This window comes from Rhinolophus ferrumequinum, chromosome 12 (assembly GCF_004115265.2).
Source record: "Rhinolophus ferrumequinum isolate MPI-CBG mRhiFer1 chromosome 12, mRhiFer1_v1.p, whole genome shotgun sequence".
Classification (NCBI taxonomy): Eukaryota; Metazoa; Chordata; class Mammalia; order Chiroptera; family Rhinolophidae; genus Rhinolophus; species Rhinolophus ferrumequinum.
This window is the reverse complement of record NC_046295.1, coordinates 25424306-25447627: the sequence shown is the minus strand read 5'-3', so window position 1 is coordinate 25447627 and position 23322 is coordinate 25424306. Positions and strand designations below refer to the sequence as shown.

The following is a 23322-nucleotide window of genomic DNA, read 5'->3' as shown; positions in this document are numbered from 1 at the left end:
GTTTACTTTTGTTGTAACTACTGTGTCTCATACCGGGAAGTGTTCTAAGTGTGGAATGTATGAAGCATGTATCACATCACTGTTTTTGTGACTGAGACATTCTTTTAAAAGCTGTCATCTGAAGTCCAACAATGTTCCTATTAAATTAGCCACTAGCTTTCTTTTAACAATAAATAAGAGGCTCCCTTTCCTTCTCTATAAACACAATTCAACTGGGGAAGAAGCTCAGTCTCCTCAAGTTCTCTAGCTTCACAGCCATTCTAAGATTTTTCAGGCAGTCTCGATAGAACAAAGGCATATCCAGCTCATACATAAAGCAGTCAGAAAAGAAAGAAAATATAAGGTAGTCTGGTTCTAAAATGTATCACAAACACAAATACTATAAACTACTTTCATCATTTTACTTTTCAATATATTAGGCTTGAGGAAATACCCTGAGTATAAGTTGCTGCGGGCAGACGCTATTAATTAAGGAAACGAGGTGGCTGGAGATGGAGAGAAAGACAAACAGGAAGGGCTCAGCAAAACATAAAATGGTTGCTCTGCAGTTTCCCCCCATTTCTCTCTCAGTTCTCCCTATGTGCCCTCTTCTTCTCATTGATGACCCTACTCACTCCTACCCCAAGCCTCCATTCTAGATCTATTACCGCCAAGTTCATGTCAACCAGTGCCCCAAATCAAGATGTGTAATTATGTCAGGCTAATAGCAACTGGTTAAACCTCTCACACGTTTTGTTTTTAAATCATAGAAAAATCTTTAAAGCAAACAAAAATATTCTCAAGACCCAAAGGTAAAAAAAAAAACCTCATTATTATTATTATTATTATTATTATTACATTTTGGATAAGGAATGTTCTCAGATCAGACCACATAAGCAGTAATGATAGGGTTAATACAATCTCTTAGAGGCTTAATAAGAGTTCTGTGATTCTAATATGTTTTGAAAATCAGCAGTTTGGCCTTCAGAATGACTCTATTTTAAACTAAAATTGTCAGAAAGCATTAAGAAATTGTCAAAGTCTTAACTAAGCATTTCTTACAACGTTTATGTTCATTTTATATTGCACTAGCACAAAGTATTACTTTCCATAAATGTCATATTTTTAATTTCAGAGGGTTTTTTCTCTGCAGACATTTAAAATGCAAAAAAAAAAAAAACTTCTGTTTTAGTTATCATCAGTATCAAATACTAATTTTACTGTCTGTGACTAAGCAAAGGAGGCGTTCTTTTTTTGCAGGTCATGTTGATGATAATTTGACAATAAGCTCTTTTTATTGACCAAGGTAGATAACAGCATTTGTATGCGACTCTTCTCAGCCAGCCTTATGCTGAACTTTGTAAGGGTTTCATAATAAAAAGCAGTCCTTGACTGAGATGCAAGCCTTCCATAATTATATGTCACAGTGCAATTCTTATTCAATGAGCTTGTGGTATTCCAAATTTAGGACAAAGCATGTAGGTTTATCAGTGAGTTGAGATTTACTCTTATTCTCCTTTGAGTCCATAAATGGTTGTTCCAACTTTCAAATGGCCACTTAATTTATAACTCTTTATTTTAAGAGTAAGAAATAACATACAAATTTCTGACATGTTGACAAGAGAACTTGAGCAACTTTCTCCCCGACATGAACTATTTCATCCAGAAGGCCTGTTTCCTATCCCTATGCTGCCTAGATATGGCTGTGTTAAAAAACAAACGCTGAGACGTATGCATATCTGCCCATGAGTCTACAAGTGGAACACCTGAATGATGTCTTTTAGAATGAAGGCTCAGGACCAAGAACACAAACACTTATTTTTCCCAGAAATTGAAGAGCCCTATTTTGAAATATTCCAATGGAACCCCAAAATCAGAGTTTACCGTATTGAAAATAGTATCCTCAACTTGAAGATTATTAGCACAAATTCAATGAGGAATCAAACCTACAATCCATATAGCTCATCATAATTTACTTGATAGAGGTATCTCAGATCAATAGGTGGCATTCTTTTATGAAAGACAACTTTTTCACTAGTTATGCTCAATATTTTTCCTCCATAATTAAAGTAGCTCAATAATTTCCCCCTTTTAAAATCCACCGCTACCTTCAATGGCCATATAAATTATTATGGCTATTTAATTCTTCATTTTTGCTTGCAGGGAATACTGTTGCATTTGGTAAAGCGATTAATTTAGGTTGTACATTCTCACTGAACTTTTGGTGAAATATTGACACTTTTTATAAGTATAAAATTATTAGTAAAGACTTCTAAGGCTAGATTTTTGCCTCAGGAAGATAGGGGGCTGGGGAATGACACTAAATTTAATGTCGTATAAAGTCATTTCTTTGCCTCTAACTTTTGTTAACTGCTGTAAAGGTTTCAGGTACCAAGCAATTTCGCCGGTAAAACTGAAAATCGAATACCCATATTAGGAACTCCCAACTAAAACATGACGCTGAAACTACCACTAGAAGCGGATGTGGGAAATTTTCTGTTGTTCGTCTTGCCAGTGATATACGGTACAGGGGTTGGCCCTGGTTTGGTCCACCTGCCAGAGGAGTTTAAAGTTTCCGAGGCTCGGAAGAACACAATGACTTGGATCAAACAGCCTAAATGGAAAGAAGGATATTTCTGCTGCATCGAGGAAGCCATTCAACTCCTGCTAAACTATCTCTTTTTTTATGCGTCCATGCACGCGACTGACCTTCTCTATCACTGACTAGAGATTATTTCTGACAGTCCAGGCTACTCCGAAAGCTTGTAGATTCATGGATGGAAAATGAAACGACGCGGGAAGTGTGGCCACATCATTATATTGTGTCGCGTGGTAGCAGATGGGCAGTCCGTAAATTGCGCAGGGATGTGAACGGATAGTTTTGTGCGTTTATTCCTCCATAAAGCTAAAACAGACCTTTTTTTTTTTTTTTTTTTTTTTTTTTTTGCTCTGTACTACTTGCATTTTCCCCCTCTGCAACATCAATTAACTCAACTTTGCAGTGAGGTGGCCAAATAGAAAGAAGACGAAGTGGTCTCTATAGTCTTAGTTAAGAGTCAGAGGAGTTACAGCGCCCAGGGAACTGCAGCTGCGACCCACCGCGTCCTGTGCAGATTGCAGGGTTGAAACCGCGCAGGCGGTTATGGAGCGGACAGTGCACTCGATCTGCCGAGGATAGAGACCGGGGCGGCGGAAGGGTGCTCTGATCTCGCAGCAGCCTTGGAGGCCGCCGCTGCCTCTCATCCATAGCGTTTTATTACCATTATCATCGTTCTTGAAAAGTCATGGAAGACGGGCCGCTGCCAGACCTCAGAGACATCGAGCTGAAGCTGGGACGCAAAGTACCTGAGAGCCTAGTGCGCTCGCTCCGTGGGGAGGAGGCGGTTCCCCTGGAAAGGGACAGGGACCCCTGCGGGGGGAGCGGCGGTGGTGGCGGCGGCTGCAGTAGTAGCAGCAGCAGCAGCTGCTGCAGCTTCCCTCCCTCCTTGTCATCCTCCTCGTCGTCCTCCCCAACCTCTGGCTCCCCACGACGTGGCCACTCCAGCGCCCTGGAGAGGCTGGAAACCAAGCTTCACCTCCTCAGACAAGAGATGGTGAGTGTTGTGTGCCGGCTGTGGGAGAGGGGCCCCGGGCCGAAAGATGCGGCATCAGAAGATGGGGCCGGGGAGAAAGGGTGGCTGGGGCTGCAGATCTGACTGCTGCGCGCGTGGGAAATGAGGGGGAGAGGAGCGCGTATGGGGTGCGCGTCTGGAGGCAACCGCTGCGAGGCTTGTTTACCACGGACTTTGCTCGGTCAGGGTTAGCTAAGCCAGCAGAATCTGCTCTGCTCTGTGTACTTTCTGATAGCGCGGACTCGGTGCTCCCACGTCTGACCATTCAGCTGCCAGCCCGCAGCCTCGCCTGCACTAACCCGGGGAGGGTTTGCAGTTACTACACCCATCCGGGGCCTGCTAAGATCCCTTCACACTTTCGGTTCGAAAGGTGGCTCAGTCCGTTGCACTTACTGCAAAAATACTTCCTGGTTTGCCGAAAGGTGGCGCGGCGGGTCCCCGCAGCCTTCCTTCCTTGCTCACTCCCCTTCCACCACTACCGCCTCCGCCCCTTGGTGCAGCAGTTGCAGCTGTTCCGAGGCCACTGTTGAACTGATTCTCCACAGCTGGTTCTGAAAACAATGGCCCACTCGTCCTTGAAGTTCTTACGAATAGAATAGACGGTTACACTGTTTTGATCCAAGAGAGCAGGTGATCCGCAGGCCTAGGGATTTGTTAATGACCACTTACGGGTTCTCCCTCAGCCCTTGATCTGCAATTGTTTTCTGTGCTGTTTGCAAATATTAGCCTAAGAATTGGAGGATGGGACTACTAGTACAGGGTCAGAGAATACTCATTATTCCGGATGTATTTAGATGGAGGCACTTATTTACTTGCCATAAGCTCTTGCGCCAGTCATTTCGCCTCAGTGGACCTGTTTATAACTGATTTGAGGAAATGATTCCTTCCTAAATCTTTTGAAGAAAGTGGCCACAAAGCAATAGCACTTCCTACCAGCTTCAAGAGGAGGAAAGTTGAAACAGGGCTTCAGTCACTCAGAGATGGTGACAAGAATGTTCTACATAAATGACCCTGTCTACTAGGTGGGGCTTTGCACTAGAAAGTAACCAAAGGTGTTTCCCAGCTCCTCTCCTTCTGCAGTTGGAACACTTGGGAGGAAATAAATTCCACTGCATAAAGTCATCTTGGCAAATATATTAGTGCAAAAAGCCAGTCTTCAGAGATCATGTCCTATGTTCAGAATTTTCACCATGCTATCCACACAAAGATTCTAGGATAGCCCTCTAAAAACCTCTCTCAAGATCTTTAAAGACAGTGTATAATTTTTATGTCTCAAGTGTTCATTTTCTTCCTACTTGAAATGCCCAGATGTGTGTGTGTGTGTGTGTGTATACATTATATATGGGCATTTGTGTATATATATTCATACATCATGTGTAATGCAAATGATTTTATATGTATGTTTCTCTGTCTAAATACATACACAGGTTATAAATATTAGTTATTCAGTAATTATTATTAAGTCTTTACCATACCTGGTAACTAACTGGGTGCCAAAAATACAAAATGAAAAAGTCAAGGATCTTGTCTCTTTAGGGTTCTTGAATTTCTTGCACTCATTTGCCATTTATTATTTGTAGTATATCAAGCCACATATGTTCTAGAACTCTGTAGGGAAAAAAAAAATCTGATTATTATCAACTAAAGACACTGCTGGGGAGGAAAACTTTTGCTTCTACTCTTCTTAGTTCCTTGGCTAGTCACGAGTACACTGACGTAAGACAGATTAACAGGAGAAAATAAAATTTAATTTTGTACGTACTGTAGTCCCATTAAAATATGAGACACAAGTCGGGCAAGTCGGGTAATTGTGACTTATACGCCATCCTAAGAAACAGAATGGGATAAGGACCTGGGGCTTCCAAGGGGAGAAGGGTAATTCATAGATAATTGATAGTAAAAAAAGCAGATGTTTGGGCATTAGATGTTTGCCCTGCTATACAGATAGGTCATTCAGATAAAAGATATTTCTGGTAATAGCTTTTTCTCTGAACCAGATCAACTGTTTAAATTCTTTTAGGTAGTTATGGGAGAGATAAAAGTTTTTGTGGAGCCCGCTGGGTCTTGATTGTCTTCAGCTCAAACTAATCCACATGCCAAAGTGGCATATATTGGTGTTACATATTCTGTCCCCTTCAACACTTTCTATAACTATTTTTCTTAAGGAAAATGTCATAGAGTTAATAAAAATGTTTCCCCAAACCAGATTTTGCTATGTATAATTATTATTGTATATTAATAGATGTTTTTTAAAGCATATAGAACCAGTAACAGCAGAGGCAGATTGCTAAATTGACCATTATAATTTCTATGTGAAGCATCTATATCCATTAATTTAGGAGATTTTATGCCAGTACAGATGTTAAGTGTTTAACTTTGTACTCTAATAAAAGTTTCCACTGAGAAAATGATAACATTGGCTATGGAAATTTAGAAAGAAGGGATTGAAAACAGGTACACTCCCTTGTCAATGAGACGGTTTTCCCTCATTTTACATGATTCTTGTGGGTACTAAAAATCCCAGCTTCAGCATAATTGCAAAGCAACAGATTTGCTTTTATGTAGACGTGGCAGTTTTGTTATAAACACTGAACAGATGCAGTTTTGCAGTTCTTCCTGTCTCCTACCATTTCTATGTAGAAAAGTCGAGCTATGAGCTCCTAATCATGACTTTGATGTCCTTTTCGACCCTCTACATGGAATTAACCTCCTTGGTATTGTGCATGACCACACATTTCATGCTCATTATTTTGAGTGGTTCACAGATTTTTTTTCCTCTGGATAGTCTGGACTTATCAAATTCTGGTCCTGCCCTCAGAACTCCTTCCTAAGAAACATGTTAGCCATGAACAAGCCTTTCTAGAGACTCCCAGGAACTAAGCCTTCCATTTTTTCCTGTTAGAATGGATAGTAGACCATTGACACAATACAGCACAGATTTTCAGGAAAGAAAGCGCAATGCTTAAAGTTCTTGACATACATATGATTTTATCATTGTTTCTCGTATCTCCTTTTATGCTTTTATGAATAGTTTCCATAACTCTTATCTGTAAATGTTATAATCAATGATCTCAGAGGTCTGTGCAATGCAGTTGTAATGGAAACAAGTTGAAAGAGATTGAAGAGGGGGGAGAAGCTGTTTCTGTGGTCAAATTTCTTAATGTTGAAACCCTTATTAACAGCATTATACACAATAAAGGGTATAGGATGGAAAATATTGGAACAGAAAAGTTTCAGAAATATATTTGGTACAATAGGCCAATTCAAGGTAACTATCAGGATGTTTTGAGGTAACTATCAGGATGTTTTGAGGATGTTTTAGATATATGGAAATCTGACAATACAATAGGCAAATGAAGAGACACACAAAGGAAATTTATAATGAAATTGGGACTAGATTTCAGACCTCTTGCACAAAGTCTGCCCAATAATATGTGTTCACTACTTTTCAGTTCACAGAGTGTTTTAATATCTGCCACATCATTTGAGCCTAAGGCATCCTCGGAAAGAGGAACTATTTTCATCCATATTTTACAAATGTGATTGCTGTAGCTTAGAGATGGTTGAGAAAGCAGGCCAAGGTCACAAAGCTCATTATTGAACAGAATCACAACTTGCAGTCATATCATCTGACTCTACATACTGTGCTTTTTCACCCATTCCATCTGCATCCCAACAATTTCCCTTCAAATTGTAGTTTTTATGAATCTGTGATATCTTAGCACCCCCTCGAGTACTAAGGGACCAACAAAAACAATCCCTCAGGATGCATGTCAAGGTTGTTTGAGATATGGCTTCATTCGATAATCAACAAACCTTTATAAAGTGCCTGCTGTGTACCAGTCCTGCCTCAAGACCTCGGGAATACAGAACAAAATGCCTACTTTAGAAAGTCAGTCTTCAGAGATCCTGTCCTATATTTGGATTGTTCATCCCACTGTGTATACAAAGAATCCTTTTGCAAAATTATCTTAAGAATGGGACTTTAAGCATTACTTATCAAATAGTTTTACTCTAAGTTTTAGAATATTTCATAATAGCCAAAATATTTTTCCAATAACTGTAAATAATCTCTGTCAAAACCTGTGTTTTACCTATGAGTGATATATTTTATATCACACTTTTACAAGATGTTCAAAGTGTTTTAATGTTCTCTTAATATGTCTATAGCATTCCTTTAGTTGAGAGTGAAAGTTGTTTTCATCAATTTACTGTGGAAGAAATTGAAATATAAAGATTATAAAAGCAATCCCTAAAGAACAATAACCTGGGATTAGAAGGAGTCTGATGCACCCTCCCACGTCTATCTTCCTACATGATTACTGGTCATGAATTTTAAATACAGTTTGAAGTAAAGTATATACTACCTGCTGATGCCATCTTCTGGATTATAGTGAATTCTTTATTATTTGGGGATGGTTAATGTGGTGCTATTATGGACACTAATCTGAAAAGATTGTGTCCTGATTTCCATATTGTGAGCAATATTTGCACAGCAGCTATATAATAGTGAGGTATAAACAATCTCAAGCTAGTTAGTTATCTTTTCTTATTATTAAAACATTTAAATACCTCACCCAACCCCTCAACTCTTGCTTTAATAAAGTTTTCTGGGCAATAACCAGGACTAGACACAAACACACATACATACAGACACATACGTGATACTAGAACATAAATCAAAATGTCAAAATTTTTGAGAATGTTGTATTTATTCTTTGTTATTATGGATACTTTCACTTACTGATATTTTTCATGTATTTACCCCTGCGTTAAATGACTTATTTTGTAATACAAAGAAAAATAATTAATTAAAGTTTATTGGGGTGACAATTGTTAGTAAAGTTACATAGATTTCAGGTGTACAATTCTGTAATATAACATCTATATCTCACATGTGTTAACGACCCAGAGTCAGTTCTCCTTCCATCACTATATACCCTCAAAAATAGAAAATAATTTCATTAAATTAACTTCACAGTTGCTTCAGACATACTTCAAATAGCCTAGAAGACTTCTATCATTTGTTCTATCATTGAGTTATTTTTAAGTTGGACAAAATTTTAAGGAAAACCCTTAGGTACATAATTGAGAAGCTGTAAAGTGGAAGGCACCTTCCTTGATGAGTTCACAAGACAGCTGAAAAGATAAAATGGAAATATAAAAAGATAAAATGGGAACTGGCCAGGGAAAGATTACAAACCAACACATCAGCAGATGCATGATGCCACCGCAGAGATCAGACATAAGTGTTGAGAATAACAGATAAAGCTGAGGAGATTTCTCATAGCAAATGTGCCTTGTACAAAGAATTAAAAGTGCTGATAACTATGCAAATTAAGAGATTAATATTAGGGAGAAAGACATCAAGGAGATGAGGAAATGTGATTCCTAACAGTGTCTTCTTCTGTCATTTTGCGAACAGAATGTCATTACACACTTACTTAATCTAATAAATAAATCTTGTTGAAACATGTTGCCTTACACAGTGGCTCAAAATTGACAGCAATGCGGACAAAGGCAGTAATCTTACTTCACTAGAAACATATAAGACAGAGTTTAGAGGATTTATACATACCTTGAAAACAGTGATATTTTAAAAAAAAAAAAACGATGAGCCCTGCCATGTCCCTAAGAATGTACGTTGAGTGATTGGTACACACACGGGGAACATATACTGACAAAAAATAATTACCTCCCATTTTATTCAAGTTGCATAACCATACTGCCCTGATCTTGAGAGACAACACTTCCTGAGAATTTTAAAACCGGTTCTGTTCACTTCCGTGATAGCATAAGAATACATATTTCACCTTCCATTTTGTAGTGATGAGTCACAATTAAAAGACTTTTTCAAATACTGAGACTTTAGTTTTTTAAGGTACTACTTGTGAAAGTGGAATTCTTTGCTAGAAATCACTGGGGGGGGGGTCCCCGAGAATTTGTTATTTATTTCTTTTCTTTGTAGGACATTCCTTTTTGTTCTTCTTAAAAGGTTGTTCATTCACTACTCAAGTGGTGGACCTCTGAGTTTGGAGGACCCTTCACAAGCTTTGGAATCAGACAAGCTGGGATTCCAGTCATGTCTATAGCAAATCAGGATACAACCAACAGGGTCAGCAGGCTGCCAAGGCCCCACACCCTATCTCTATGTAGACTTTTGTCCCATCTTCCCTAGTGGGAGGGCCTGTCCAGCTGTCATTGGCCCTCATCCTAGTCTTGACTCTTTCACTAACCGGTATGTGGCATTGAGCAAATTATATAACCACTAAAAAAAAAAAAAAAAAAAAATTTATATAACCACTTTAGGACTCAGCTTTCTTGTTCACACAGGGATAAAAGCATCTCTATAAAGGCATTGAGAGAACTCAATGAAATAATATAAGAAAATCAAATATTACATAAGCATTTGAAAACAGTGAAGATGCGGACAGTTAATAGGTGTTATGTCATTTACATGGCTGTTCTTTTGATTTTACACAAGTAGCCCTAGAAGGGCAGTGTGGCTTTGTGATTGATCCAAAGTGTAGGCACCTTTTCTATGAGACTGACCACATCTCCCATGTCATCAGATCTTCCACAGACCACATTTCTATACAAAAGCAAAAAGGAAATATGTGCGGCCAGTTCAATTCACACATGGGCCAATGAGCTGTGCCCTCCACAACTAGATTGAACACAATGACTTGACTTGGAGCTGATGGGTCCTGGAAAAACACACTGTTCCCCAATATTCCCCAGTTTAAAAATAAAAATAAATAAATAAATAAAATAAAGAACCTAATTTCCAGGAGCCTCAGTAGTCTGAGGAACTGAGACTGGTATTTGGTTCCTTACCGTGAGACCTTTCTATATGTAAGGCACGGTTAAACATCTTGCGTTTATCTCATTAAAACCTTGTAATAACCTTCACTAAACATAATTTTCACAACTATTTTATAGACAAAGCTTTGAGGTTTATTGTTAATGCTCATGACTTCCAACACAGTCAGAGGATGAGCTAGGTTGGGGTCAGAATCTGAGCTTTTCACCATGACTGTGGGGTTACATCTCATGCGTTGGAGGACCGTGATGCTCCTGTTGACACCCAGGGTTACATGTATATACGTGTTCTTCTTCCAGAATTTCAAAATACTAAACATGTTAAATGATATGCTTGTTTTCCATAAGCCCTCCCAGGAAGAACAATCACAAAAGACAAGTCTCTGTCTTAGGAACACTCAAGAGTTGGTTGCACACGTTCAGGTTGCCTGGTTCTCAGCAATCATACCCTTTTTCTGCCACTATCGGCAAGATCTTCATAAATACTTCTTCCCACTTCAAAAGAGCTGCTAGTGAAGAATTCCCTGCCCTGATCAGTTCAAGGCTTAGAGCTTCGTAGTGAAACTCAATTGTGTTTATGACGTAGAGTTTTAAAAGCCTACCATTCGTAACATTTTAGTTCCGTGAGAGATTCTGTTCAGGATAAAGCATGAATCTTAGATAACTCACAAGAAAGAACTGGAAAGCTGACACCTGGCATGATTTCTCAAATGTGTACTTGACCCAAACTGTGCTCAATGTAAACTATGTTTATAGAATTCACAAGGAAAATAAGTTATATTTTCAAAACATGCATTTCAAAAGTCTCAGTCTGAGACTTCAAAATAAAACGTAATAATTCATCTTTCTAAAGCAGCGTTTGATGTTTACATGTAGCTATCATTATGTTCATTTTATAGATAAGGAAACTATGGCTTACAGGGGTTAACTTACTAAGTCACTAGAAGTGGTTCCCCAGCCATTTATTCAAATAAGAACAACTATAAGCCTAGCTATGTGCTGGATCCAAATTAGTCCCAAATCATACTATATCTAAGTACTAGAAAGTGTGGTCATTTATTGTGAACATTTTCACAGCAATTTCATAATGGATCTTTTGGTATTCCTTTAAAAACATTATTTCTTTTTTAAAATTAAATCTATGCTTTCTCACTATAAAACTTCCAGAAATATAGACATATTATAAAAAGAAAAAAGTCTCCCTTCACCTCCCCCAGGTACTACACCTCCCCCATTTTACTCTATACCCCAAAGGAAACCACTGCTGAGAGTTTGGTCTCCTTTTATGGCTCTGCCTGCATGTATATGCACACATACACTTACACAAGTTTGGTTTGTTTAGATTTCATTTTCCTTATTTTACATAATAACATTTTACTATGTTATCTGACATTTACTGGATGATTACAATATGTCAGTTAGTACTGTAAACAGTAGTATGTCATTTCATTCTCACTCCTCACCCACTATGAGGTGTTAGGTAATATAAACAGATTCCTGCTAGAGCTTAAGAAATGTTTACCTAGTAAATTTTAACCTTATTTTGTCACTTCTCTTATATGAACCTCAACTAGTAACTGATTAAAATAAAGAGTAATTATGTCACTTTTTGTAATAAGTGATTCTCCAAGTATTTAATAGTTCTTTTAGAAAGTAAATTCCATCCACAGATTTCTGACTTCATCAGAACACTTCATTCTACAATTGAATAAAAAAATCTTCAAATTGGAATGTACATCTTCTTAATCATACACTGTTTTAATATAACCTTGTTGAGTTTTGCAGGTGATAATATTCATAAAACCTTTACAGTTGGACCCAAAGGCTAACATGGCACAAGGTAATCCATGCCACATGGAAAAGGCAAAATGGCCCCCTAAGAATTTAGTGTGTCTTCTGTCCTTGTGATTCAAAAACATCTGAAATTTGTTCAGACTTTGGAATGCTCATTATGACAAAAAACAACAACATTCTGTTTCTAGAGGTCAGACATAATCAGAACATTTTATTCTTCCACTGGATAAATACTTAATATCCTTCAAACTGGCTCTTACAAGAAATTGATATATAAAACTAGAACCGTATTACTGACTAATAAGCCATATCTGTAAAGGCCTAGGTCATGGAAAGCTAGAAGACTGGCGAAGCGAGGAATCAGGGCAAGAGTAAGACAGGAATTGGATTGTGTCTCGGTTGGGTCTGCCAGCATGTCCAATGCAGTCAAGCCTATATTCTGACTGACATATCTTATTCTTCAAGATGTTAATCCCATCAATCAGGAGCGTGGCATATCTGGACTGTCTGTAGGGATGAGTTTTCAGTTTTGGCCTCTGTCTTAGGATCGGTTTCAGATTTTCAGAGGATAATCAATCCCTCATTTCTAAGTTCTAGGGGACACATCAACAGTCACATGCATGCCCCTTCCGCCCCACTATCACATTGCTTTTGTAGAATAATTTTTCTTTTTTTAAAAAATATTTGATGAATAATACAGCTTTTTTTTATGTTAACTAAAACATGATCCGGATTATTGGTTTGTAATTTAAAAATTATGGAATTTTCTTTTTTTTCCGCTGTATTTTAAATTAGGACACTTGAAATGAGCCAGGTGTAAGTCTTAAACTTTCCGTATATTTAGTGAGCAGGATAAAATTCTTGCTATATTAATACGCTCCTCAGTAAACTCATAAAAAGAGTTTAACACCAATATTCCATATGGTGAGATATGTCTATTGCAATTCAGTAACTGCTAGCCCAGGATCTTATTCTAAATTTCCCTGATTTTCGTTTTGTTTTTTTTTTTTGCAAAGACATTTAACTAGACTTGCCTACACTGATTTGTTGTTTTGATGCCAACCAAACAAAGCTTGATACCAAAACTGGAAAGAAAAGTCTCTCCTCGTGGTGATAAAGTCCAACTTTTAAGGCTGCTCAATTCAGAGAACCACCTTTAGTTCCATCACTGACAATATAATCATAGCTACTACTGGCTTTTTATTGATGTGAAGTTAATTTTGTTTCCAGGTTTTTTCTTAATTTCATAAAATTATTATTATTAAAATGATACAATTACTAAAACATGCAAATGGTATAAAGGGATTTAATGTGGAAAATAAAAGTTCCCCACATCCCTTTTCCCAATTTCCACTTCTTAGAGACAACTACTAAGGATATGATTTTACACATCCTGCTAGAAATTTTCTGAACATGTGAAAGCATTGCTGTAGTTTCTTACATAACTTTTATTATAATTATAGACATATATTTGTGAATGTATGTGCATGCATAATTTTCTAATTGAGACGCTTAGGAGTTTATGTTGCAGCTGTTTTTTCCAGATTCAGCAAATACTCTGGTATTGATTATATATACAGTGCTTCAAAGCACAACTTATAGTGTTGCCACTTTGGAGAGACGACTGGCAAAGGACAGCAGTCACAGAGAGTCACTTCATTTGTATAAAAATACTGCAGTGGATGGGGCAAAAGGACAGAATCAACAATGTGTAGAAATAGAAAAGAGCATCACAGAACCCTAGGGTAGGAAGAAATTGTAGAGGTCATCTAGACCAATTCTCCACTGGTCTTCTGGCCAGTTGGTCATCCATTCTTTGCTTGAACTTCTTCAGTGATGGGGACTTCACTGCCTCCCAAGACAGAACGTTCCATTTCCAGAAACCACTATTCATTACATTTGTTAATTGGCAATTCCAGTTATTCCTCAAAAGACAAACTCTATAATCATTCACTATGGGGGAAAAAATGCTCCAGTGTGTGTACCTACGAGCCATGGATTTATAACTTAAGATGGAAGCACTATCAGGTGTAAAACATAATAAAAGCTCAATAAATTCCCCTTAGATTTATACGTATATGACTAAAATGAAAGACTTTCTTGCCTTTCTTGCAAAATGAGAAAGGAATGGCAATGCCGTGTATTGGCAAGGATGGAGAGAAATGGGCACTCTCCCGCACTGCTGCTAGAAGGCACCTGTAGAGGTCAACTTGACACTACATTAAAAAAAGAAAACAAGAAAGATACCATTTGGCACAGCAATTATGATGCCAGTAATACTTGAGATAAATATAAAAATGTATCCTAATGAAAAATCAATGAAATCGTACAAAAATATCATTCAGGTGTGTACTTTTGGTATTATGTATGATCGAAAAATTGAAATACTTTGAATGACCCATAATAGTAGATAGGTTATTTATGTGCATATGATAGAAAATTCTGTAGCCATTAAAATTATGTCATAAACTTATTTATGGAAGAAACAAAATGGTTTGAGATATAACATGCTCAGAACAAAGGGCTAGAAGTAAAATATCCTATGTCAATAGTGGTATCTATTGGACAGTAGGGTTATGGGTGACAATTCTGTTTGTTTTGTTTTTTTGTCAAGTTCTTTTATTTTATCCAAGTTCTCTGCACTAAGTATATATTGCATTTTGATTTAAAAAATACATTTTTTTAAATAAAAGAATATGTGCTTTAGAATAAGGTAGAGCTAAATTCAAGGAATTATAGCTCTGCCTTTCACCAGCTAAGTATCTTTAAGCACATAGGAGTTTAATATATGTAAAATAGCTGGGATTCTGCCTGCTAAATACTAAGTGCTCATTAAGCATTAGTTTTCTTGTCCTTCCCATTTGATTAATGGCTTAACTCTGTGACAGTTACAGGAAATGATGAGGCTAGAAGTGTTCTTACTATTCATCTTTATATTTCTTCCTTTTATTCCATTTCATAGAAGACGGGGCATGGCTACATAAAAAATAACTTCTTGTCCTGCACATATTGTGTCTGAGGAGCTAAATTTGGCATTGAGCATCCTACTCAGAAGCAACACCTGTGATGCTTAGTGCCCAAGTAAGAACTGGCCACTTCAACTCTGGGACGTCCTCTCTGTAGAGTAAGATGAATTAAACACCAACTGACCGTTCAGGACTTTAGTCATAATAGCTGATGCTAATCAGGGACAAATTCAGTATAAGGCAATGAAGCTGACGACTACTCTCTGAAATAGTTACAAAGTGTCCCACAGTCTGTTCATATGAGCCTTATGCTTCTTGATGCTTCTTGCCAGAAATAGGTGAGTAGGAAATATTAAGACTCAGATACATGTTCATATATGTTTTTAGAAAGAAAATTAGTCACTGTTCAGAATGCAGGAAAGGATAAGGAAATATCAAATACAGGCAAAGCACTTTTTCTAGGATTTCATGGGCAAGAATCTGAAACCATAGCATCTTAAAAGGTGATGATAAAACTGTATTGTGAAGAAATAACACACAAGAAGCTCCCAAGTATAACTTAATGTAATCACCGAGACTAGTCATTTTCGTCACAGTATAAAACATAATTATTTAATGGAAGACTAATATTGTTTATTGAAAAAAGTACTTCTTCAGTAAAAGCACAATATTTAAAATACATTTATAAGTCCCCGGGGCTGAGTATTTCCACAGAGTGAAAGTCTGACAAAATTCTATATGTATATGACTTTATATGTCACTTTCCTCCTGTGCCAAGTTTTAGGCTATATATTTCAACTTGGTGAACAGTATTGCTCACTCTCTTTTCCTCCCTGTCCACAATCACCTTGTGGGCAGAGGCTTGTATTTCCCTAATGCCCAGACAGTTAGTTAGGGACTCAGCATTTAATGTCTAAAGTATAGCCTAGTCCTGCTTCTAATTTTTGTGTTTGCAATGTATTACCAACATTTCCTTTTTGTAATGCGGAACCCAAATCCCTCCTCTGCCTCCCACCAGACAAGACCAGTTACCTGGATCTTAAGTTCTTGGTTAAAGAAAAACTAAAACATCTTTCTAATATCTGTCACTGTGCCATTTGACTAACGGAGGGAGGGAGGGAGAGAAAAACGGAGGGAGAGAAGAAAGGAGGGAACTTTCCTGCCTTCCTTGAAGTGATATAGCAGAATTTCTTCCTGGTTGTAGGACCTATTCTATCCTCAGATATCATCAGTCTCAGGAACCACTGTTCTCAGGAGTACTGGCAGAATGCAGAAATGAGTTACTTTTCTTCCCCAATAAGTGCATAAAGAAAGTACACATTTTAGTGTCTGTCATCCTCTTTTCCTACTCTGGAATGAGGTTTTGAAATTTCAGAGTGAAAAGAAAGAACTTAAAAGACAAAAAAATAAAGCACTATTTATATTATTGTACAGTATGCATATTGCTAGATAGTACAGTCTGTGTGGTTTTGGTTGAATACAAATAATCATTTATTTCAGCAGCCTAATTTAGTACCTGGGTAGCATTAATCATTAGGGCATTAGTTCTCTGACTATTCTTGGCACAGCGCTCAACATGGACTTGGGGATTTATGAGGACAGTGTGACGTGAGCACATTGTATCTGAGGTGTGGAGATTGTTTAGCAAAGTTGCACTGAGCATCTCTTTATCAATGTCCAGATGGGTAAGCTCGATGGACAGAACGAAAAAGCCAGGTTTCCTGAGTGTTCATTATAAGATTCCAGAATTTGAAGGAGTTTCAAGGAATCAACCCATTTTTCTGTTTTTAATTGGGACCTAGATTCAAAAGATGAAAAATGGCCAGAAATACCCTGGTACTGGCAGAGAAACCAGCAACTGCATGGGCTTTCTCTGGACTATTTTGTCCCTATGTGAATTTTTTAAATTATCACTTCCCAAAAGCATTAGATTTACCACCTTCCAAGAAGCTACACTAGTGGGCTTTTGCTACTTTTATTCATCCTATTTCTTATTTATATCATCCACTGGAGTTCCAAATATGTGGCAGGCATTTTAAAATACATTTATTTTAAAATGTTAGACACTACATAAAACCTACAAAAATAGTACCAAAAATCACTTTGCACCACTTATCCAGACCCCCCATGTTAACATTTTACATTTACCTCCTCATTCTCTCTCCCCTTCCCTTCCTTTGTCTCTGTCACTGTCTGCTTCTCTCTCTCTCTACACACACACACACACACACACACACACACACACACACACACTTTTCCTTGAACATTCTTCAACTTAAAAGTGGCACATATGACGTTACTTTACCTCTAAGTACTTTAGTGAGCATTTCTCATAAACGAGAACAGTTATGGGTCCTAAACGTTTTCCTTCCTCTCTCCTGTATATACTGCAGTCATAAGTAACGACTTAAGTCACTTTTTCCTGCAGAGTTCAGACCTGTCCCAAGAATATCTTTCAACAGAGCACTACAAGTGGACACCTCACCTCAATCAGAAACCTAGCCGAAGCCAGCATCAGTTAGGTAATAGAAGCCGGTCTAACTGAAGCCTAGTAGGGGCAATCAGAAAAACATGCCCTCAATTTCTCACCTTCCTGTTGACTTAAAGCCAGAAATTCTGTTCACACAAAATCATCTTCTCAGCCAGATCTTGTGATCCATAAGAAAATATAAAATACTAACTGGAAGGTTTTGGACTACAGGTGGTAGTCAGTAAATACATTTTGAATGCTGGATACAGTAACAACACTATTGCCTTCTACTATTGAAACTGGATGGGAACAAAGATTTGAAGATCCAGTTTTGTTAAGAGAGGGAAAAGAGAGAACATGACACAGGAAAACGAAATAATTTTTTGAGCATTTCTGTCTAAGAAAATTTTGTACTATACTCCAGGTTACAAAGTATTTTTACATATGCTATCTTCTCTCCGCTAAAGTTATAATGATTAGACAATGAAAATAACATTTGCTACCTATGTTTCAGTACAATGTTTATAGCATATGTTTGCAAGAATGTAATGTTTGCCCAATAAATGTGACTATGAATAATAGCCTTCTACCTGATACTATAGTTACTTGGCCAAGGAAGCAATGAAGGATGTTATGCTATCACTATCATCAGGTGCTATATTAAATTTAGTTTTTAAAACTCAAACTCCTTTTGAGAATAATATTTCATAGTAAAATCCATATGTTAAATTAACTCTTGAAAAATATCCACTTGTTTTTCATTAATCTGGCTATGCTTAGAGTTTTCCAGAAACTATGGCTCTGACCACCCTGATGAAATAAAATAGAATTTTCACTTTTATATTCTACTCCTTAACTTGGAGTTTACTGCTTCATTTTTAAAAATATATTTTGTGTGTTTGCTTTGTAATGTAATACTTTTTGCAATTATTCCTTATTTGGAAATGCCAGAATTAGTATGTGAGAAGAAAGTCAGCATAACTAAGAGATTTATGGTCCTCTTTATATGTGCACTTTTGTCTGTGGGGATAAATTGAACTAGAATATGACAAGGATTATTGGGAAGACATTGGATTCGTTATGATGAACCCAGGTTATATGTGGTTTTAATAGCGACGAAACTTAAATAAGGATATAAAAATGGATTTTGAAATTTCCCCCCACTCCGTCAGTTCCCCTCCCTCCAATCACCATCCTTCAGTAGCCTAGGAAATTCTATAAATTACCACAATGCCTACAAATATGTGTTCTGCTTCAAGGTAATCTAGTACCACAGGGAAATTAAATCTGCATCCTCTACACCAGTATGCTTACTGTAAAATAAAAATATTTTCTTAGATGCTTGTATTGGTATAAGATCTTTGGGTTATCACTTAATCAGGTTGATTTTTATTAGCGTACATATTTGTTGTTCATGACCTTGATCTACACTTGGGAGTACATTTAAACTGATAAACATTCATGGTAAACTTTTGAGGGGCTTATTCAGTTATTCAATGGCAGGAATATTTAATTGCCCTCCTTTCCAACCAGGTTACAATTTCTAAGTGGGATTAAAAGAGGCTCATTTCATAGAAGATGGAAAACTTATTCAGTGAAGCAACTGACTACTTCCATTCAAAGCTAAAATCCTAACATGGATCCACACATGATAAGATCAGAAATTTTGAGAAGATCTTAATGTCATGTATTATATTGTATACTATAACTTGAAGCGCAGTTTAAAAGACACAGTAAAAAAGCTCCTTCAAACGGTACTCCTTTCAGTCATGATACAAAATAATCTTTTTAGTGAACCATAGCTTTACTTGGCACCAGACATGGAAAATCAACATGCTTTGAAGCACAGTGCCAACACAAAATGGAACTTCTTGGATATTTTGATTTAATTAATAAATGAAATGAGTGCAGAATATGATCATTAGCCGTCAATAATAAATAAATAACAACATTGAGCTCACAAATGGATACTACTTTCTGTGTTGGAGTCTTTTAAGTAATCACAGCACAACCATCTTATTTTATCGGCATTAATAAGCAAGTGGGTTGACATGATTATTGTTAGAGTCTGTAACACCGTTATGTTCAAAACCACTAACCAGTAAGTCTCCTAGGAGCACCGTCAAATGCTCACATTGCTGAGTTGGAAATGGAGATAGGGCAACCGTGATTTACAGTACATAAAGACAAGGCCAGGTTTTCCACTTTCCATAGTGGTTGTTCTAGGTGCCATGGAGCAGCCAATGTAAATCAAAGAACTTCCATTTACATTTTAATTCCAAAAGCCCAGACATCATTACTGGGAATGCTCAGCAATTTCGTAACATTAAGCACTGGGTTATTTTTGTTTGCTTTCAGCCTTAAGACAAATTGATTCGATTTGTGTTTCATCCCAAATTCTTTAGGGAGAAATACACTTTTACTTATTTATTTATTTATTTATTTTACATCATTGAGTTGATTCTGTGTCATCAGTATCAAATAACTTGAAAAAGTTATCCTCTACACAAAAATAACCCAAAGCCTTCTTGTAAGCAGAATTTGGTGCTATTCAAGTTTGCTAACTCTTCTGAGAACAAATAAAATAAGTATACACTAAGCAATTCACACACTTGGAAATGAGTCCAACAATAATCTATTTGCCATCTCTTGACTTTATACATGATATTAAAATGGACCCAGGCCAAAATATTGGTTGTTCCAATTAAACACTGATGATGCATATCTATAGTAAACACACAGATTTCCAAATCCTCACTTCTCATTGGGCCTTAAAGACAGATGAAAACTCTCAGTTGCATACCGTTTAAATATAAATATTCACCCTGGGCACTGTTCTGCACCTCTGCTTCTAGAAATGTTACTATCATAGTAATCAAGTGAATACAATATATATTTTTAAGCATCAACTACATCCCACTCCTGTATAAGCCCCAGAAGAAACACATGTGGAAGTTCATGGATCTCAGGTTACTTGCAAATCAATCAGGTCAGTAAGGCACGAGGTAGGTTCTACTAAAACAAAACCAACATTTAACCTCCATGGTATTAAAATTTATGGTCTCATTCCAAAGGCCCATGACTTTTTTAAAAAAAATTTATAAGAAACAAATTAAAATATAACCATTTAATACTGTGCCACTTAAGACCTAGTCATTTACATCTTCACGTACAACCCCAGTCCCACCTCAGTTCTTCAGATGCTCTGTGTGCACTCTTATTTCTTGACATTTGTGTATGTTGTTCCTTTTGCCTGGATAGTTCTTCCTCCCGTGCTCCTCTCTCTCACACCTTGTTCAGTTAATTCTGACTTTTTATCCTCCAAATCATACCACTGATAACACTGTACTGTATTTTCTTAATTTTTTTTTTTTTTACTTTTTATATCCCTCTCTAGACTATAAGTTCTTTCATAGCTAGAACCATGTCCGATTTAGTTCATCTCTATAAATTCCGCAGAGTATAAGAGCTCATTCAGCATTGGAGGAATAAATTACTAAAGCTATCTAGAAAGTGACTTTCAAAGAAGGTAACTGTAGGTAGAGGTAGGGGTAGAACAAGCATTGATTACCTAGGAATCTGTAATGAGACTGATTGAGGTAGGTGGGAAGGTTATGTTGGATTTAATCAAAATAAGAAAATAAGACAAGGGAAAACAATCCCAATTAATAGACAATTCTGAGCTAACAAGTTTGAATATGGTTGGATAGGCAATAAGGACCAAATGTACTTGTTATTTTAGGGGAGTTATGTAATGAAAGCTGTGTTATATTTTTGCATACTTACTCCAGTTTTTTTCTTAAAACTTTCTTCTTGAGAACTAAACAGTTTCCATGTGTTTTGTATTATGGAATCCTTAAAGTATGCTGCACTTTTGAAATACTCATAAACAAGAAAGCACACTGTTGATTACTGAAGAATGGAAGTATGCAATAAAATAAAAAACTGACAAAAATATTTTTTGGACAGAAAGTTATAGTTGTACAGATATAAATATTTCAAAAATGTTTGTTTTCTTCCTATCAGATATAATTTCATAATTACACAAATTTTATAATTACACAATATGTCCTAAAGAAATCAAAGTTGCCTTTATCAGTATGTTGTTGCTTTCTAAACAAAAAATTAATGTTTTAATCATTCAATTGACACTTATCCATGATTAGCTCTTTATATAATTCTGTTTACCATTGTATGATTTATTTTGTAATTAACTTCTTTTTCTGACTAAAATGCAATATAAACTCCTGATAGACATTTTAGAAAGTACCTACATATAAGGAAGGGGGGAACAAAAATTCACGATTACATTACCCGAAGCCATTATTGTATATTTTTTGTCTTATTTTATTCAATGATTTTTTTCTGTAATTTTCCTTTGGATTCTTGGAATTATAATATATACCTTATGTTTTTTTGTAGGGCCTACTTTTCTGCTTGACATTGTATCATGTGATTACTGAGGAATCAGTATGCAATAAAAGATCACATATGATACAATGTGATTTTTCTAAACCTAATTGTTATTGCCTGAAAGCTATTTCACTTTATGAGCATTTCTCTCACATTGAATATTTAACTTCTTCCTTATATATTTGTTGTGGAGACATTTGGGTTATTTCTTTAATTCCTAGGCTGAGGGAATAAATGCCATTCCTTTGCAATATGATTTTCCAATTCTTGATTTTTTTTTCCTTGTCAGATTGAGTATTCTAATAGGTGTTTGGTTTTTTCCTTGTTTGTTTGTTTTTTGTTTTTTTGTTTTTGAAGGGGCATATGCATGCTGTGTTTTCTGAGCTCTTGCAATAGGGGAAAGGGAGCATGAAAGCACACCAGGATCAGAGCCAGATAGATCGAGGTCTGAATCCCAGCTCCATTACTTTGTAGTTACCTGACATTTACAAATTAGAGATCCTATCTGAGTTTCAATTTAAAGATAATAATATCAACCATTGAGATTAAGTGAAAAAAATATATATATAAAGTACTTGTCATAGTGCCTAGAACAAGCGCTTTAGTAAAGGCTAGCTATTATTGTTTATGCAACTATTGTTGTTGTAATTCTTTGCCATCACTATGGAAGTAAACTTGGGTTAGTTAAAATTTCTAACTAAACTTGGGTTAGTTAAAATCCCTGTGTGGGATTGGGATTACAAAAACAATAAGAAATCAAAACATAAATACATTATTAAAAACAAAACCTCCTCCACTATCCTTAAAAGGCACTGCTGCCAGGACTCTCCCTATACCTGCCATCAATGCAAAGGAGTTACTAATGGGAACTGCTTTTTTCCCAGAATTCAACACACCCCCTGCCGGTGCTCTTTACGGCACTTCCTGAGCAATGACTTCTGATACCTGCAAAACCAGCCCAGAAAGATGTTATCACTATTATTAAAGATTGGCAATGGGCATCATATTCTAATCAGTTCAAAGTAGCACATACAGAGTATTAGGAGAGGCCAAAGCTTGAGTTTTAGGTGATTGAAAAAAAATGACATTTCGGAATCAGTAGACAGATAGTGGGGAAGGAAAATAGGCTCTTTTACTATTTTAGAGGAGCCTAAGTATAACGCTCAGTACATTTTTAAACAGCATCCACCAAGATTTTAATTAGTAGAAAATAACCTCAAATTCTAGTGATAGTTTGAGCTTTTATTGTAACTTTGTCTTCTTTTTC

At 36.7% G+C, this 23322-nt stretch overlaps 1 protein-coding gene across 1 annotated transcript in view; it reads left to right on the top strand.

The window, feature by feature from the left end:
• The first annotated feature begins 2435 nt into the window (after nucleotides 1-2435).
• LURAP1L (leucine rich adaptor protein 1 like) overlaps nucleotides 2436-23322 on the top strand; it is a 42763-nt gene continuing 21876 nt past the window's right edge. The window contains exon 1 of the mRNA XM_033124082.1: nucleotides 2436-3572. Coding sequence (XP_032979973.1) covers nucleotides 3264-3572 — 309 coding nt within the window. The 5' untranslated portion in view covers nucleotides 2436-3263. The remainder of the gene's footprint in view (nucleotides 3573-23322) is intronic.